The sequence below is a fragment of the Rana temporaria genome, chromosome 4, assembly GCF_905171775.1.
Source record: "Rana temporaria chromosome 4, aRanTem1.1, whole genome shotgun sequence".
Taxonomy (NCBI): Eukaryota; Metazoa; Chordata; class Amphibia; order Anura; family Ranidae; genus Rana; species Rana temporaria.
In genome coordinates this window covers 313670628-313689597 of record NC_053492.1, presented here as the reverse complement: position 1 = coordinate 313689597, position 18970 = coordinate 313670628, and the positions used below count along the sequence as shown (strand labels likewise).

The 18970-nt window shown below is 42.1% G+C and overlaps 1 protein-coding gene across 1 annotated transcript in view; it reads right to left on the bottom strand.

Moving 5' to 3' along the window:
- PACRG (parkin coregulated) overlaps positions 1–17993 on the bottom strand; it is an 800865-nt gene extending 782872 nt beyond the window's left edge. Inside the window, exon 1 of the mRNA XM_040350615.1 lies at positions 17602–17993. Within this exon, the coding sequence (XP_040206549.1) occupies positions 17602–17706 (105 nt within the window). The 5' untranslated portion in view covers positions 17707–17993. The remainder of the gene's footprint in view (positions 1–17601) is intronic.
- Between the last annotated feature and the right edge of the window lie 977 nt (positions 17994–18970).

Sequence of the window (18970 nt, the reverse complement as noted above, 5' to 3'; positions counted from 1 at the left end):
GGCAGGCCCTTGCACTACATGGCAGTACTCTGATTCTAATCTTCCCAGGGAAGAGCTATGCAGAGGTGTGGGTCAGCACACTTTGCTCATTGTAGGACAGGCGGGCTGAGCTTTTCTAGCACAGCCAGAAAAATTAACATGCGGGGAAGGATACCTAGCATGGTCAGTTCGAAATAGGAAAGCAAGGGGACTGGCAGGATCACAAGATATTTCACACAAAGGAAAAACAGCATACTTTTTAACACAAGTACATGATACAACATAAACATATTAGAAACATTTTGGAGTAACATACATTTTAATGAAGCAGATAGACCTGTTTCAGGTCTATTTGAGCCACCAGCACCAGTTTCCATTTTAGAGTTACTGTAAATAGAAACCAGCACCCTACCTACCTCCCTTATTAACAGAGGAAATGTGGCAGATTCCATATAGAAAAACACTGCAGATCCCAGATTTCAGCTTCCCTTTTAACCCCTTCCTTGCTGAGTCATTGTAAAATTACATCGGCAGGAACCCTCCCTCCAGACGTCATATGATCGCTCGGGACCCGGTACACGTGCCCGACAGCCGCGATGTCCGCCGGGCACCCGCGATTGCCAGAAATCACGGCAGGACCATGGATCTGTGTGTGTAAACACACAGATCCATGTCCTGTCAGAGGTGAGGAGACCGATGGTGTGTTCCCAGTACAGAGGAACACCGAGCGGTCTCCTCCCCTTGTAAGTCCCCTCCCCCTACAGTTAGAATCACTCACTAGGGAACATATTTAACCCCTTGATCGCCCCCTAATGTTAACCCCTTCCCTGCCGGTCACATTTACACAGTAATCAGTGCAGTTGTATAGCACTAATCGCCGTATAAATGTGAATAGTCCCAAAAACATGTCAAAAGTGTCCGATCTGTCCGTCGCAATGTCACGGTCACAATAAAAATCGCAGATCGCTGCCATTACTAGTAAAAATATAAAAATCAATAAAAATGCCATAAAACTATACATTATTTTATAGATGCTATAACTTTTGCACAAGCCAATCAATAAACGCTTATTGCGATTTTTTTTTTTTTACCACATATATGTAGAAGAATACGTATCGGTCTAAACTGATGACAATTTATTTATTTATTTTTTAAATTGTGATATTCATTAAATCAAAAAGTAAAAAATATTGTGTTTTTTTTTTTTTTCAAAATTGACGCTCTTCTGTTTATAGCGCAACAAATAAAAACCGCAGAGATGATCAAATCCCATTAAACGGAAGCTCTAATTGTGGGGGGGAAATTTCATTTGGGTACAGTGTTGCATGACCGCGCAATTGTCATTCAAAGTGCGACAGCGCTGAAAAATAAAAATTGGTCTGGGCAGGAAGGGGGTAAAAATGCGGTTAGGTAAGGGGGGCACTGCATTTTAACCAGATTGTAAACAACATTTAAAGCCCAACTCCAGGGAAAGTGCCCCCCCACCCCCCATGGGAATGTTCAAAGGTTTGTTCAGAAATACAGTAATATGAGGCCCTAAATAAACTATCCAATTGATTTCTATCCAATCAGCAAGGTCCTTGCCTCACATCGTTTTTGAAACATCTAAATGAGATTGTACAATCAGATTGCAACATGTATTGTGAAGTTTAGAGGTAACTGGTGCAGGTTTCCAACCCCAGTGTATTAATTCTAGGGTTCTTATTCTGAGCATCATGTATATAATTGTAGAATATAAACCAATCAATGAAAAGATTTATTATCGCTTGTATGGTAAATGCAAGTTATGAACTATATACCACATATATCCTGCTTTGGTTTCCTTTTATCTTTTTGTTCTATAGCATATAGACATGCAGTGGTTTTATTATCAGAATCAATGATCAATTGCAGCTCTGTTTATTTGGCAATGATCCTGACTGCTGGTGCACCACTAATTAAGCATCCAATGCAGTAAACCAGAAGAAATATATTTGTGTATTAATTTTTATTAACATGTCTTTGGTTGAGCAGAGCGATAAAAAAAATTTAGTTTTACTTTGAAGGAATGTTCAGTAGATTACACACACACGTGATTCTAACGACATGCATAAATCTGCATTTCTCCCCATTATCAATGTCATTTGTTTGCATTTACTATATAAAATTCTATAAATACTTAAATTGAAAATGAACTATTTTTTGCGTTTCCTATTTTCATCAACTTTTTCAACATCCTGCCATACTATCTACAGCAGGGGTCGGCAACCCGCGGCCTGCCGCCGCTAAATCTCCAGCCCATTAGTGCCTGTGATTAATTGACAGGCACCAGGCCCACGGACAAGTGATTGGATGTTTCATACTGTTATCTGAAAAAGTGTCTGTTATATGATAAAACTGCAGCTATATTACCTCATTAAGAGCACCACTCAGCGCTCAGATTACTCGCCGCCTCTCTCCTCCCCTCCTAACTGACGTCATTCTCGGCCCCGCCCTCTGAATTGTCAGTCCACAGCCACCACTGTACCCCCCAGTCCACAGCCACCACTGTACCCCCCCAGTCCACAGCCACATCTGTACCTCTTGTGTCCACAGCCACCTCTGCATCCCCCCTGTCCACCTCTGTACCCCCTGTCCACAGCCACCTCCGGGGGTTGTTCTGTTTTTTTAAATTTGTTTTTTAGACACCCAGATAGCCCTATCTCATACTAGTCCAGAATAACGTCCCATGCTCCAGTAGGCCCCGAGTAAGGATGAGCTCCGACGTGTTCACAAACCCCATGTGCAAAGCCTGCCAGGAAGACAGCACGGTGCTGCGCTAATCACAGGCAGTGAGACATTGTCCCAATGCGCAGCTACAGAGATTGGGAAATGTCTCAATGCCTGTGATTAGCGCAGTGCAGTTCCGACTTCCTGGCGGGCTCTGCACGTGGGCTTTGCGAACACGCCGAAGCTCATCCTTAGCCCCGGGATATGCCAGGAGGCAGGCAGAGCCCATTCACAAAGAGACCAAGAGGCTGCCTGAACCCAGAAGAGTTTGAAGAGAACCAAGTGTGTGGTGAGGGGAACTAGCTATCACACCTGAACATTGGATTACTACAGGACAACAATGAATCTGCTGGAAAGGTGAGTTGTTTTTAGCTGCGATTTACCGTTGTTTTTCCGGTCACTAGTGGGGCGCTTTTAACCCCAAAGAAGGGGTTAAAATCTCCTGTGTTGCGGCGCTTCAATGGGCAGGGTGCTTTAGGAGTGCTAAATACAGTGCTCCCAACCCACCCCAAAGATGCATTACTTTTCGGAACGTCTTTGATATTTATTATAGCAAAAACTAAAAAATATTGTGTTTTTTTCAAAAGTGTCGCTCTATTTTTGTTTATAGCGCAAAAAAAAAAAAAAACGCACCGTGATTAAAAATCCAACAAAATAAAGCTCTATTTGTGGGGGAAAAAAAGACGCCAATTTTGTTTGGGAGCCACGTCGCACGACTGCGCAATTGTCATTCAAATCGTCACAGAAATTTTGCCTGGGCAGGAAGGGGGTATATGTGCCCAGTAAGCAAGTGGTTAAGGAGGAAAGCTGCTGTACTCAAATTAGAATCAGTCACATTTCCACCCAAAAACACGGTGAATGCCTTTTTAAAATAAATGTAAGCCAAAACTTTATTTTGTTTTAGATAGCATAGGAAAGGTTAAAACACCTGTCAGTTTTTTTCTACCACGCCATTTCACAAAAGTTGTGACACTTTGTTGGGCCCAAAGAGCATCCAATATGTGCTTCGGCCTTGCTCACAGAGATTTCTCCAGATTTTCAGAATCTGACCCAAAGCCAATTACCTAATTAATTGTTAAATGATCTTCCAGCTCTTCCTTGTTAGTACCTCTTTCCAGCTTTTTGTTGCCCTGTCACAACTCTTAACCACTTAAGAGGACCGAGCCTCTTTCTGAGATTTGGTGTTTACAAGTTAAAAACATATTTTTTTGCTAGAAAATTACTTAGAACCCCCAAACATTATATATATTTTTTTTTTAACACCCTAGAGAATAAAATGGCGGTCGTTGCAACACTTTTTGTCACAACGTATTTGCGCAGCGGTCTTACAAGCGCACTTTTTTGGGGAATAAATCACATTTGTGAATTAAAAAATAAGACAACAGTAAAGTTAGCCCATGTTTTTCTATACTGTGAAAGATAATGTTACTCCGAATAAATTCATACCCAACATGTCACGCTTCAAAGTTGCACCCGCTCGTGGAATGGCGACAAACTTTTACCCTTAAAAATCTTCATAAGCAATGTTTAAAAAACTCCTCTTCAAAGTACCAAAGTATTCCTGCGGCGGGCAGTCCATTGTTAAAATGGTTAAAATGGTAAATTTTCGCAATTTAAACATATGTTATGTTTTCTATTTTCTGTTATGAATAAAATATGGGTTTATGAGATTTGCAAATCATTGCATTCTGCTTTTATGTAGATTGTACACAGTGTTGCAACTTTTTGGGAATTGGGGGTGTATCAGTGCCCCACTAATGAGATTACATCTCACTTCCTGTGTTCCAGGTGCAATAAGGAATGAGAGAAAATGTCCTCGGAACAGAATTACAATTTTAGAAAATTGCATAGAAACAGGCATCCCATCAAAGGATTTCCCACGATCTCTTGCTCTGGTGAAATTCTAAGACCCCTTTCACAATGAGGCACTTTGCAGGCACTATAACGCTAAAAATAGCACCTGCAAAGCGCCCTGAAACAGCCGCTGCTGTCTCTCCAGTGTAAAAGCCCCAAGGGCTTTCACACTGGAGCGGTGCGCTAAAAGGACTGTAAAAAAAGTCCTGCTAGCAGCATCTTTGGAGCGGTGTGTATACCTCTCCTGCCTATTGAAATCAATGGGCACCGTGGCTATACCGCCAGTAAAGCGCTGCCGTAGCAGCGCTTTACAGGTGGTTTTAACCCTTTTTGGCCACTAGCAGGGGTTAAAAGCTCCCCGCTATCGGCCGAATACCCCCGCATTACGACTGTAAAGCACCGCTAAAAATAGCGGCGCTTTACTGCTGACGCCGCAGACACCCCAGTGTGAAAGGGGCCTAAGGCCTTGTTTAGACTTGTGTTTGGGCTCAACTACACATTTTTTTCGCCTGACAACCGCCCCACCCTAATTTGCAATAGGCAGTGGATGGGGATGTTTACATGCTGCGGCCACAATGCTTTTCTTCGCGCCCTCAGAAAAGTTGACCCAACATGTAGCGATCAGTGGGTGTAAAGCACACGGAACGCACGCTACACATCCAAGCAATGGAGAAGTGCTACAAATAATCCGCAACCACATGCATTGCAGCGTGTTTGTCAGTAAAAATGGAGTTAAAACAGGCAGTGAGGCGGCATTGCGTCGCATCGCCTTCTCACCACCTGTCAGTAGCCTCTGGAGTAGGGTTGCCACCTCATACCTTAAAAACTGAACACATATGAACTACACAGGTTCTGTGGCTGATTAAGGTGGTAATTAAACTCACTTGGTTCCTTATCTGCATTAAATTTAACCAGGAAGATAAATATTTGTGTCAACGAATGTTCACGTCAAAAGGCAATAGTATAGTATAATATAATAATAATAATATTATTGTATACGGAACACACAGGAGGCCAGGTGGAAAGGTCAAATACATTTTGCCACTTCCTTTTAATATGCAAAAAACACATGACAATTTGTTGGTCGAAAATTACATGATGACATCATTTGCTCTCACAAGCTAATGTTCGATTTTCGAAAGCATGTTTAAATAAAAATAGTCTTTATATACAGTACACTATGATGCCTTGTACACACAACCAGTTTTCCCATCAGGAAAACTGCCATGACAGCTTTTGGCCGGGAAAACTGGCCATGTGTGTGCTCCATGGCAGTTTTTCTGACAGGAAAACAGCCAGGAATCCCGGCGGGAAAAATGAGAACATGTTCTCTTGTTTCCTGCCGCGATTCCCGGCTGTCTTTTTCCCGGCAGTTTTCCTATGGGAATGGAACATACACACGACCGGGTTTCCTGGCAAAAGCTCTCATGGCAGTTTTCCTGCCATGAAAACCAGCTGTGTGTAGGGGAAAAAAAAGCTGCCAAGCAGGTTCTCGGCTTTCACCTCAGGTTTCCTGGCGGTAAAAAAGTCAGACGGGAAACCCGACGTGTGTACAAGGCATTAGGCTCCGTTCACACCTATGCAGGTGTGACAGTACTCATGTGTTTTTGTGCATTGCTTTTGAAATGACTGGGTTTTCTTCTCCTTGTAACTTGTTCTCTTCACTATGCTTGTACAATTCTTTATCAACTCAAAAAAGATACTTTGACAAGGAAATGACTGGGCTGCCTAACTCATGGAAATCACAGAAAAGTAATGCAAGCACTTTTAAAAAAAAAATTGGGCCACTCCAAAACACAGGATACCTTGCTACCATTTGTTTTAGTGTACAATTTTGCGAATGTTAACAAGATGCATTGGGGTGCTATTAAAGATTACCACCACGCGCCTTTTTAGTGGGCTTCCTAAAATATTATTTTGATTGCATTTATATATAAATCACTGAAAGACTTTATTTTTGCCTGATGCTTATTTTTAGAATAGTAAATAGATTTAAAAAGAATAAACCAAAAATTCTAATCTTTGAAAACAATCAATGCTCTTTTCACATAAAACATTTTAAACTTTTCCTGCCTAAAGAATACTTGAATAAACTCCAACCAGTCATTATTGTGTTTCCTTAAAGCTGGATGGTTTATATAGGTAAAAAGCTGCCTAATTCTGGCGCAACTCATTGCCTGCCACTCCTATGTGCAGTCCTGCATGTTTGACAGGCACATTAATGGATATCAGCATGCACATGGAGCATTTCCGTGCATTTTATGATCACAAAGGTCCATTAGCGTATTTACCCCTGCTGTGTGTAAATGGCAACTCCATTCATCATAAAGATGAATAAAGCCTGTCAACCATACAGAAACACAAGTAGCATTGCTGGGCGACCACATCTTCATGTAGCTATTTCATCTTAAATCTGAATAAATGGGAACACTATTGCTTGCTTGTCTCTAACCGTCCTGCAGTCACATGCAAAGGCTGGAATTCATAGGTTAACCCCACCCAATGGCTAACACTAGCCCTTCCAGCTGTAGGCTTTAAAATGGTAGCCAAATGCAGATTGTTGCCTACGTTCTTCTTTGATAACTATACGGGCCATCATGCATAAAGCCTCATACACACAATAGGACTTTTGTCCAAAGGGCGTTGGCCATGAACTTGTATTGCATACAAACAGCAAAGAATTGTCGGCCAACAAACACAAAACAACGTGTTTTTTCAGCTCTTTAGCACCACCCCTTAGGCAACTTCTGCTAATGTTGTGTTATGGTTAACATTGCTTCTGAGCATGCGTGTTTGTACTTTGGATTTTTGTCCGACGGACTTGTGTACACAGGATCGGAAAATCCGACAAGACACATTTGTTGTCAGAAAATTTTAAAGCATGCTGTCCAACATTTGTTGGCGGAAAATCTGACAATTGTCCCATGGAGCGTACAAATGGTCGGATTTACCGACAACAGCCTGTCATCACACAATTCCCGTTGAAAAATCTGATCGTGGGTACGGACCTTAATAAAGGGGTTGTAAAGGTAAAAAAAAAAAAATCCCCGAATAGCTTCCTTTACCTTAGTGCAGTCCTCCTTCACTTACCTCATCCTTCCATTTTGCTTTAAAATGTCCTTATTTCTTCAGAGAAATCCTCACTTCCTGTTCTTCTGTCTGTAACTCCACACAGTAATGCAAGGCTTTCTCCCTGGTGTGGAGTGTCATGCTCGCCCCCTCCCTTGGACTACAGGAGAGTCAGGACGCTCTCTACGTTGCAGATAGAGAAAGGAGCTGTGTGCTAGTGGGCGTCCTGACTCTCCTGTAGTCCAAGGGAGGGGTCGAGCACAACACTTCACACCAGGGAGAAAGCCTTGCATTACTGTGTGGAGTTACAGACAGAAGAACAGGAAGTGAGAATTTCTCAGAAGAAATAAGGACATTTAAAAGCAAAATCGAAGGATGAGGTAAGTGAAGGAGGACTGCACTAAGGTAAAGGAAGCTATTTAGGGAAAAAAATCCTTTACAACCCCTTTAAGAATGATTTGACTAGTGGATAAGGCTGGTCAGAGATAGTCAATTTTCTTTGTTCAGCCAGCGAGCGCACAATGCGCTAAGACATCATACTGACAGAATACACCAATCGGAGGCTGCAGTTGCTGATCGTTCAAAGTTTTTTTCCAGTGTACTCCTTTGACAGAATTCAACTAAATAACTGACTTCTGCCAAGCGGGGTTGGTGGTGGCACACACTACTCCTCTATTCCCAGCTTGACTGGCTGAATTTCAATTAGTTTACGGCCAGCTTAAAGCGGTGGTTCCCCCTAAAACAAATTTCTAACAATACATTCGTAAGACCCGTTACACTGCGGGTAGGCTGGCTTTTGTTTTGTTTTTTTAGTACATACCTCTATATCGCCGTTTCGTCCCTTGGCGGTGGGCATTCCTAGTTGATTGACGTTCCTCCGACGGGCGCATACTGCGCGTCACGACTTTCCGACAGAAGCCGAACGTCATTGCGCAGGCGCCGTATAGAGTCGGCTCTATACGGAGCCTGCGCAGCAACGTTCGGCTTCTTTCGGAAAGTCGTGACGTCACGGATGTGCCCGTCGGAGGAATGTCAATCAACTAGGAACGCCCACCGCCAAGGGACGATACGGCGGTATCGAGGTATGTACTAAAAAAACAAAACAAAAGCCAGCCTACCCGCAGTGTAACGGGTCTTACGAATGTATTGTTAGAAATTTGTTTTAGGGGGAACCACCGCTTTAAGAATCAACTGCACACATTTGGAATGGGCAGAGTCATTTATTTATTTTTGTCTTTACAACAATGTACTATGTTGTGACACAAAATTGCATTAAACACCAGCCAAAGGGTCTACCTCGTCCCAAAAACGTATACAAAAAATGTTTTTTTATTTTTTTTTGCTGCCGGTGTTCCATTTGGGGAAGTGTTCTGTCTGACATCTATCAAAAATCTGTAAGGAACCTCCTAAAGGGGAATAAAGACACCAATGAAAACTTGATAGAGATTCCAATCTCTACTCACACTATCCAAGACTGAGGCCCCTTTCACATTGGGACGGGAGGCGCGTTGGCGGTATAGCGCCGCTATACAGTCGGATTTGCGGCGGGATTCGGCCATCAGTCCCCTTTTGTTTTGGCCTTGTATCCCCCTTCTGGTGCTGTCATCACGATTATTGCACAAATGTGTTGAAGAGCACTGCCCGGCCTTCAGGTCCATCTGCACAAGCACAGTAAAGTATGGCACTTCCATACCCACTCCTTCTTTGCGCATTCACGGGGGTCCTCTGTCATTCTGAATGAATGACATAGTATTGCATAAATACATGTAACGTTGCCACAGTGCTGTAGTGTATGTAGCGCCCTGCTCCTGTTGACCAGGTGCTATTTTCTAAATTTAGTAGGATATCTGAACTGTATTCATTTCAGATACAATGATTATAGCTAAATTGGCCTCTACTCCAGCTTTGTTGGTGTATTTCCCACGATCACCAGCAGGTATCGCTGTCACTTCTGGTTCGTGATGGAAGGTACAACAAGCCAAAGTGTATTGGGTGTTCCTTCCCAGAAGCTACCTAGTGGGAGGTTTTTACTGCTGGGCATGCTGGGAGAGGGTACTTAAAGGGCGGACGCCATTCTTTTCGCTCTCTCACCTTCTGGCCACTCTGGCCAAAGGTATGTGACAGCTCCTCTTCTGCCTCGGGGCCTGCTGGCCCGAGGCTTTGTTACTGGAGGTAGGCCCAGAAGCTATTTGGGGCCTACTGGTTCGAGGGTGGTCCTGTGCTGTCTGTCCTGCGGGAAGAAGGCAAGTTATTGAAGGAATCAGGGGAGGACTCATCTTGGAGAGGACACAGTGGAAGGCTCGGTTCGTAAGTAGGAGAAGTTCGTAACTCGGGCGTTCGTAAGTCGGGACCCCCTGTACAAGGGATGTAAACATCCCTTGCAATAGAAATAAGCATGATAGGTCCTATTTATTGAGGCATCTAAGGTCAAAAAGACCTCAGATCTCTCATTTATCCCTAGGCCCCTTTCACACTTGTGTGACTTTCCCTGCGACTTTAGACATCAGAGTCGCATGACAAGTTGTACACTGTGATTCCCAATGATAACCATTCATATCTGTGCAACTTCAAACTTCTGACTTCAAAGTAGTCCCTGTGCTACTTTGGTCTGACTTTGATGCGAGTTGAGTTCCATAGACCTCAAGTTTACACAGGCATTCCCTAAAGTCGTGTGACTGGGGCTTTTTTTATCACAAGAAAAGTGAAAGAGACTTTTAAAGCAAAAAAAATAAGACATTTTGCCTTTAACTAAAAAAGTTAAAAAAGCCCTTTAAGTCTGAGAGGCGGACGTGACGTCAGACATGCCCTCATTCGACTTCCTGCCCAGGCATCTGAGGAATCGGATTGGCTCTGGGCTTACCGACGGCTCCAGTAAGCTCAGAGATGACAGGAAAAGCTTGAAGATGTCCTGAAAGCAGCGGGGGGGGGGCACCTCTCCCGCCGCCTCTAAAAGTAATCCCGTAGTGAATCTATAGCTCCCAACCGTCCCTGATTTTAAGGGACTGTCCCTGATATGGAGCAATGTCCCTCTGTCCCTCTTTCCTCCTCATTTGTCCCTCATTTTGGTCTGATCCATATAGTTGTATATAAAATGAACTTTTTATTTTTCAAAAAGTGTTTCCCAGTGCAAAACCTTTCATCCAATTTCTAAATTGCTGCATTTGTAAATTTTAAAAGGCAATATAAAGGAATAGTAGTGGTAAAAAAAAAGCCTATTTAAGAATTTTTTTTTTTGGTTAATGCTCCTTTTAAGGGGGTGTGGCAAGAGGCGGGTCCTATGCCTACATATGTTTGCTAGTAGGTGTCAATCATTCCTATATTAGATTGTTGGGAGGGTGAATCCGCAGCTGGGACCACTTTCATTAGACGCAGAATCGCCAACAGTACAAAATAAGACCGAGGTCATGGCAGCTAGCTGCTGCCATAACAACAGTATTTAATGTCAAAGTAATGATGTAAATGTACTGTGGGTGGTTAGCAAATGGTTTTTAAGTAGCCTTTGTTCCCACAATTACTCCTCACATAACAAGAACCAGTACTAAGGAAGATAAAAAGCTTTCAGTAGCCAAACACAATGAGATATTATTACAAATACAATCGTGTCGCAGTTGTGTAGCATTCTTCAAGTATGTGGCGTGCAAACGATTTAAAATAGAACTAAAGCTAAAACTTTTTTTTATTTCTCAGTTTGGACAGTGGAATGGGAATGTTTTCTATAAAGTAAATCTCCTTAACAAAGACAAGGACAACAATAAAAAGCTGACAGTTGTTCTAATCCCTTTCCACAAAAAAAAAAGTGTTGCTTTTCGGATAACCTTGGGAAAACAATATTACCCGTTTGGTTTGATTTTTTTATTTTATTTTTTACAGCTCCCGCTATCCCAGGAATGTGTTTGTCGTTCATTAAATAGATTTAAATGCTGGGCAAAAAAGGAAGTTATCATGGTATAATTGTTTACCTGCGGTCAAATTCTCTTGTTTTCTACCTCTTTAGAATAGCATAAAAGGATGTCCAGGGACGTCCACCCGGCAGTTGAGAGCCGCGCTGTGGACGTCTTTCGTCTATAGCGCAGCTCTCTAGTGATTAAAATGGATCATATCCTTTACAGACAAGGAAGCTTCCATCTTGCTTGATCTGGCGCTATACATGTGAAAAAAATTGGAAAATATCTGCGCTAACTTAAAAGTAATACGAAAAAAAAAGCCGCTAGCACAATATGTGGATCAAACAAGCGAAAATAAAAATTCAATAGTGCAGCGCTACAGTGAAATAATAAAATAGTGTCCAAATAAGTATGGTCTTCAAAGTATTGAAACGAAGGACCTCCACCAAGATTTCAGTGTGCAGACATGGAAACACACCACACCCTGTGCAGTCAAACTGCTTACCAGAAAGACATCATTATAGGCATGTAGGATTAACTAATGCAGGGGTTATACATGTGATCGGTGTGACACCAGACATTTGATGGCTTGACAGTTCCGTTGCGAGCACAAGCAACTGTGACATTAATCATTCACAGCATGCCTTGAATTGAAATGTTTTGGAAAACAAACAGCTGGGCTTACAGTAGTTTAGCTTTAAAGACTAGGTTCACCTTTAGACCCCTTTTACATTGGGGCATTTTTCAGGCGCTTTGGCGTTAAAAAAAAAACACCTGAAAAAAGCCTTATCTGCAATCCCAATGTGAAAGCCCGAGTGCTTTCAGAGCCCTTTCACACTGCCAGCACCCGAAAAACGCTGGTAAAGCACCGCTAAGACCCCTTTCACACTGGGCTTTTTTTTTCAGGCGCTTTGGCGTTAAAAAAAGCTCCCTCAATGGGAAGGGGCACTTTAGGAGCGGTGTATTCAACGCTCCTAAAGCGCTGCAAAGAAGCTGCTTGCAGGACTTGCAGGCCACAAAGGACCGTTTTCCGCCTGCCGGGAATCCTGACAGGAAAAAAGAGAGCTGGTTCTCTTTTTTTTTTTTTTTGCTTGCCGATTCCGGCAGTTTTCCCATCAGGAAAAAGTGTGATGGAGCACACACACGGCCGGGATTCCTAGCCAAAAGCTCTCCCGTCAGAAAACCCAGTCGTGTGTACGGGGCATGACATTGCACGTGGGGTTTTACCCTGCAAAAAAATGTGAATTCATTACTTTTTAAATAAATGCGACTTTAGTCTTTAATTCACATACTGAAATGGGTTATCAACACTGCAAATTTTAATAAAGCTGAATTAATACTTTTGTGACACATGTGATTTTATGTATTTTAAAGAGTTATATTTTCCAGTTCAACAAGGATTCATCATTTATGTGGTTAGAACTGAGTGAACTTCTTTTGACATTTACCATGTTGTATGACCAGTACTGTAACTACTATTTAGAAGCCACCATTACTGTTTCGTAGAAATGTCAAGCACTTCATTCACAGAAAGGCCTGCAGCCAAATGCAGAATGATGAATTAAAGCACATTCCAACACCCAGAATGTTTCATTTCCTACAGCATGTCTTACCGGGATCCAAGCTTTGCTTTCTTTACTACATCTTATCTGCTACTGACTGAAATGGCATCATTTTACTCTGGTAATGCCTATCTGCAATAGTTCTAGGTTTCTTTCACAATCTTGAAGCATTAAAGTACAGTACATAGGACTTTAAATTACAGGTTTTTATTGGTTATTGATTTTGTCCTATTTAAAGCAAAACATCAGGAATTCAGAAACTTTTTAAATTGTGTTAGGCCCTATAAGGTGTATGCCACCTCATGGATGTATCTTTTTTTTTTTTTAAACTGAAGGTTTTAATGAGCACCAGGAGTACAGCTATCACTACGCTCATGACACTGTCACAGGAGATAAGCTGTCTTCTCATACTGCAGCAACTCCACCCACCCCTCCACTTTGCTGTCCATTCACAGAATGCTTTGCATTTTCTGAATGAGTTCACATAATACAAAGCGCTCTGTGATTGGGCAGGAAGAGAGAAGGGGCCGGCACAGCAGCTAAATGTCATTCTGCAGCTACAGATGCTAAGACTAGAAGGTCTAGTGTCATAAGTATGCTATGCTCTTGGTGCTCAGTAAAATTGTAAATTAAACAGATATGTCCATGAGGTGGCATGTACCTCATTGGATTTAACCCACAGTAATTTAGCAAAAATAACTGTATTCCTGGAGTTCAGCTTTAGTAATGGTGATGTAGTTCATAGACATCAATTTTTGTGTGCATAAATAAATATATGTATACACATATACACTGTTAGTGAACTTTCACCTTCTTAAAGGGTCACTAAAGGAAAACATATTATTAGCTAGATACCTTCCTTTACCTTAGTGCAGTGCTGTTTTCATTTCCTGCTTGTTCGTTTTTGCTTTGAAGTTGATTTATCTCTTGTCCTTTCTCCCCACTTCCTGGTTGTCTATGTGAGAAAACTTCAGCAGAGCGAGGACTTCACAGTGTGGTCACAAACGTGCTCGCTCTCTCTGCTGTAGCCTACAGATCTGCGTCAGGACGCTGTCTACATCTTTCAGACTGGAAGGAGCTGTGACATAGTGGGTGTGTCTAACACCCCAGCACCTCCTCTCTTTCTAAAAGTTTCATTTTTGGAAAGCACTGCCCTGCCTGGATCCCGCCCCCTTGCTAAGAGGAATTGCATATTGCATTTAGAATATAGCTACCATTTGCACGAAGGTTAGTGGGCTGGAGTAGGCGGGAATATGTGTGGGAGGAGGGAGGAGAACCTAATGGGTATAGGCAGAGGGGCGGGAAGGGGTGTATACTGGGGAGGTTGGGGCGGAGTGTGGCTAAATTGTGCATGAGAACTTTGCTCGTTCTCGTCCGCCCTTGGAAAAGAAAAAAACGCTTCTGCGCATGCGCGAGCCGCTAAGCCTAATGGGAACTGTAGTTCCCATTAGGCAGTGAAGTTTAGACCAAGAACGCGCACCGCAAAACCAGGAAGTGAGGGGAAAGGAAACACAGGACGGACGGAAGCGTACAATGAAGTTGGTTTTAAACAGGTATCGATATATTTTAAAGAAAAATTATGACATTTTTCATTCACAAATGCCTGAAGACTATATTTTAAACAGAAAAAATGTTTTCTTTTAGTGAGCCTTTAACCACTTCCCGACCGCCGCATGTATATGTACGTCCACAGAATGGCACGTACAGGCAAATGGGCGTACAGGTACGTCCTTGCCTTCTAGCAGGTGGGGGGTCCGATCGGGACCCCCACCGCTACATGCGGCGGTCGGATTCCCGCGGGGAGCGATCCGGGACGACGGCGCGGCTATTCGTTTATAGCTGCTCCGTCGCGATCGCTCCCCGGAGCTGAAGAACGGGGAGAGCCGTATGTAAACACGGCTTCCCCGTGCTTCACTGTGGCGGCTGCATCGATCGAGTGATCCCTTATATAAGGGAGACTCGATCGATGACGTCAGTCTTACAGCCACACCCCCCTACAGTTGTAAACACACACTAGGTTAACCGTAACTCCTACAGCGCCCCCTGTGGTTAACTCCCAAACTGCAACTGTCATTTTCACAATAAACAATGCAATTTAAATGCATTTTTTGCTGTGAAAATGACAATGGTCCCAAAAATGTGTCAAGATTGTCTGAAGTGTCCGCCATAATGCTGCAGTCACGAAAAAAAATTGCTGATCGCCGCCATTAGTAGTAGAATAAAAAAAAATTATAAAACTATCCCCTATTTTGTAAACGCTATAAATTTTGCGCAAACCAATCGATAAACGCTTATTGCGATTTTTTTTACCAAAAATAGGTAGAAGAATACGTATCGGCCTAAACTGAGGAAAATTTTTTTTTTATATATGTTTTTGGGGGATATTTATTACAGCAAAAAGTAAAAAATATTGAATTTTTTTTCAAAATTGTCGCTCTATTTTTGTTTATAGCGCAAAAAATAAAAACAGCAGTGGTGATCAAATACCACCAAAAGAAAGCTCTATTTGTGGGGAAAAAAGGACGCCAATTTTGTTTGGGAGCCACGTCGCACGAGCACGCAATTGTCTGTTAAAGCGACGCAGTGCCGAATTGTAAAAACGCCTTTGGGCATTTAGCATCATATTGGTCCGGGGCTTAAGTGGTTAAGCTACAATGAATTAGAGGTCCTTTGTCCTGCTTGAACTATTATTTAGTCAAACTGGTTGTAAGGCCTCTCTGTAAAAAATGTGTATGGGTGGAAGACAAAGACTAGTTCATCCATTATGAGTGCCTGGAACAAGAAGATTGTCACCTTCCAGGTATTCTGATCGGAAGTTCATTGTGTCCTAATATTAAAAGTCAGCAGCTGCAGTATTTGTAGCTGCTGGCTTTTAAAAAAAAGAAAATTTTGTCGGAGATCCGCTTTAAACACGAAACTCTACCAAAAACGTACCAAAAGTGCATGTACATCCATTTTTAAACGCGGTTCCATAGAATTCTATGGAGCGAAATATGCACCTTTTTTCCAAATCGCACTGCAGGAAACTGTATTAGATGTGAATGAGACCCATAACAATTAATGTTAGATGGATTGTGGTGCATTTCTGCAAACACATTAAAAAAAACACAGAGGTGCACCTACAGTAGCCTGAGGACAGCTGGTAAGCGACAACATATTACATTTTTGTTTTACAGCTTGTTCACACCTACTTTGGTCACTGAAGAGTGATTCCAGCGCAGGTCATCTGATGTTGGTGAGGGGGTGCTGCATCTCATTGAACCCGGCACTAGGTGCAGGGAGCTTGCAGAGCGGCCCCATTCACTTGAAAGGGTCATGCTCAGCGAGCATAAAAGTGACAGGGGGTATACAGTAATTGCTGCACTTGCAGATTAAGGGGGAACAGTTATGGGGCGGTAAAAGGGTGGCTCAGTCATGGGGGTTTTACCACCCTTCAGCCGCCCCAAGGCCCCTTTCATACTGGGGCGGTTTGCAGGCGCTATTGCGCTAAAAAGAGCTGCGCTATACCGCCACCGCACCTCCCGCCCCAGTGTGAAATGAGCCTTAGTGTTTAGAGACACTTTCATAAAATGAGCCTCCATGCAATGAAATCTTCCTTCCCAGCAATGTGGATTATAGCACATAAATGTAGAGGGCTTCTTCTGACCTCCAACATCTGAACTCCAGTGACATTTCACTATTTATCATAACACATCATTGCCACTTACTTATAGGCGTGCGCACAGGGTGTGCCAGATGTGCCTGGGCACACCCTAATCACCCTGTGGTGCGCAGATTTCCCCTGCTACTTGGCTGCAAGGAAAAGGGAAACGGAGAAACTCTGTCCTCAGTCCCTTTCTTTGTCTCCAAAGTGAGACATCATGGACCTGTTTAGACTCCTGGTATTTCACCAAAGCCCCCCCAATGGGGCTCAGAATTTTTTTTGTAAAAAAAATATTATTATAATAATAATAATAATAATAATAATAATAATAATAATAAAAATGTAAAACAAAAAGAAATAATAATAATAATAATAATAATAATAATGATAATAAAATGTAAAAAATAATAATAATAATAATAATAATAATAATAATAATAATAAAAAATAAATAATAATAATAATAATAATAATAATAATAATAATAATAATAATAATAATAATACATAAAAAAAAAATAATAATAAAAAATTTAAAAATAAAATAAAAATAATAAAATGTAAAAATAAATAATTAATAATAATAATAATAATAATAATAATAATAATAATACATTTAAAAAATAATAATAATAATAAAAAAATGTAAAACAAATTAAAATAATAATATTAATTAAAAAAATGTAAAAATAATAATAATAATAATTAATAATTTAAAAAATTGTAAAAACAATAAAATTGTAATAAAAAAAAACTACTGACACCAACCTCTGCCCCACTGACACTGCCCTATTTATATTTAGACACAGGTATGTATGTTTGAGATTTGGGGTGCACACCCTAATGCACACCTATGCACTTACTGTTGAATTCTTCATCATGGCTCTAACGGTGAAGCCCTCAGAAGAAGCTTTGCCCTTGGTGTGCTCGGACTGGACAGCCTTCCGGGTGTTGGTCCCAATCACCATCTTTTTAAGAGGAGAGGATTCTCTATGGAGTGTAGCGGAATACAGGTGAGCAGTGGTACTGATGTTTACATCCGTTGTCACAGCAACAACAGAACACGCTGCCTGTCGTTGCTAGGCGACATATCAACAATGCCTGTTACGTAGCATGTGTGATGAGGCTTTACAGTGCTAATTTGCAAGTGGCACGCCCCCCTTCTCCATAGCAGGCTAGTGTGTGTGCTAGGGACGGGGCTGGAGGCGGTGCTGCCGATGATATCATTAAGAAACTTGCTCCGCCTCCGCCCGAGTCTAAGATTTTCCTAGACTAAAACAGCGTTTGCGCATGCGCGATACGCCGCAGTGAAGCGGCGATCAGCTGTAGTCATGACCGTTCTCCACGTCTTCCCGCCGTACTGCACGGGGCCCGCGCATGCGCTGTGTATTTGTACGGGTGTAATATTAGAGATTGGGGAGCGAGGTGACCGCCATGGTCAGGATAGAGGACGAGCGTTACAATGTCACACATCAGTCAGCGGGGATGTGTCCTTATGTTATCTTACATTGTACATAGAAAGTGCGGCCGTGTGGGTCAGGAGATGAGTAGTTTGCAGTGTGACAGTTCAGGCGGGTTAGTAAATATGGGATCAAAATACCCAGTAATATGCAGGGGATTAAAGTGTAACCTCAGCTCTCTTCACATTTCAGCTGCGTTGTTTTTTTCTGCTCTTTTATTACATAGTCCACAAAAAAAAAGTACATCTAGTTCACCCTATAAAAGAAAATATAATATAACGTGATTTTGTATTGCAGCCACTAGGGGCGCGCCCCCCCCTGCTCGCCAGGGGTGCTGATGCGAGTGCCTGGCGTGCGTGATCACCGCCGGTCACCCGCGATCGCTCGTGACAGAGCGAGTCCTTTCAGGGGGAGAAATGACTGTTCGTCTGTTCATACAATGTATGAACAGCGATCTGTCATTTCCCCTAGTCAGTCCCACCCCCCTTCAGTTAGAACACACAGAGGAAACATAATAAACCCATTCCTCGCCCCCTAGTGTTAACCCCTTCCCTACCAGTGGCATTTTTGCAGTAATCAATGCATTTTTATCGCACTGATCGCTATAAAAATGCCAATGGTCCCAAAAATGTGTCAAAAGTGTCCAAAGTGTCTGCCATAAGGTCGCAGTACCGATATAAATTGCAGATTGCCGCCATTACTAGTAAAAAAAAATATTAATAAAAATGCCATAAATCTATCCCCTATTTTGTAGACGTTAAAACTTTTGAGC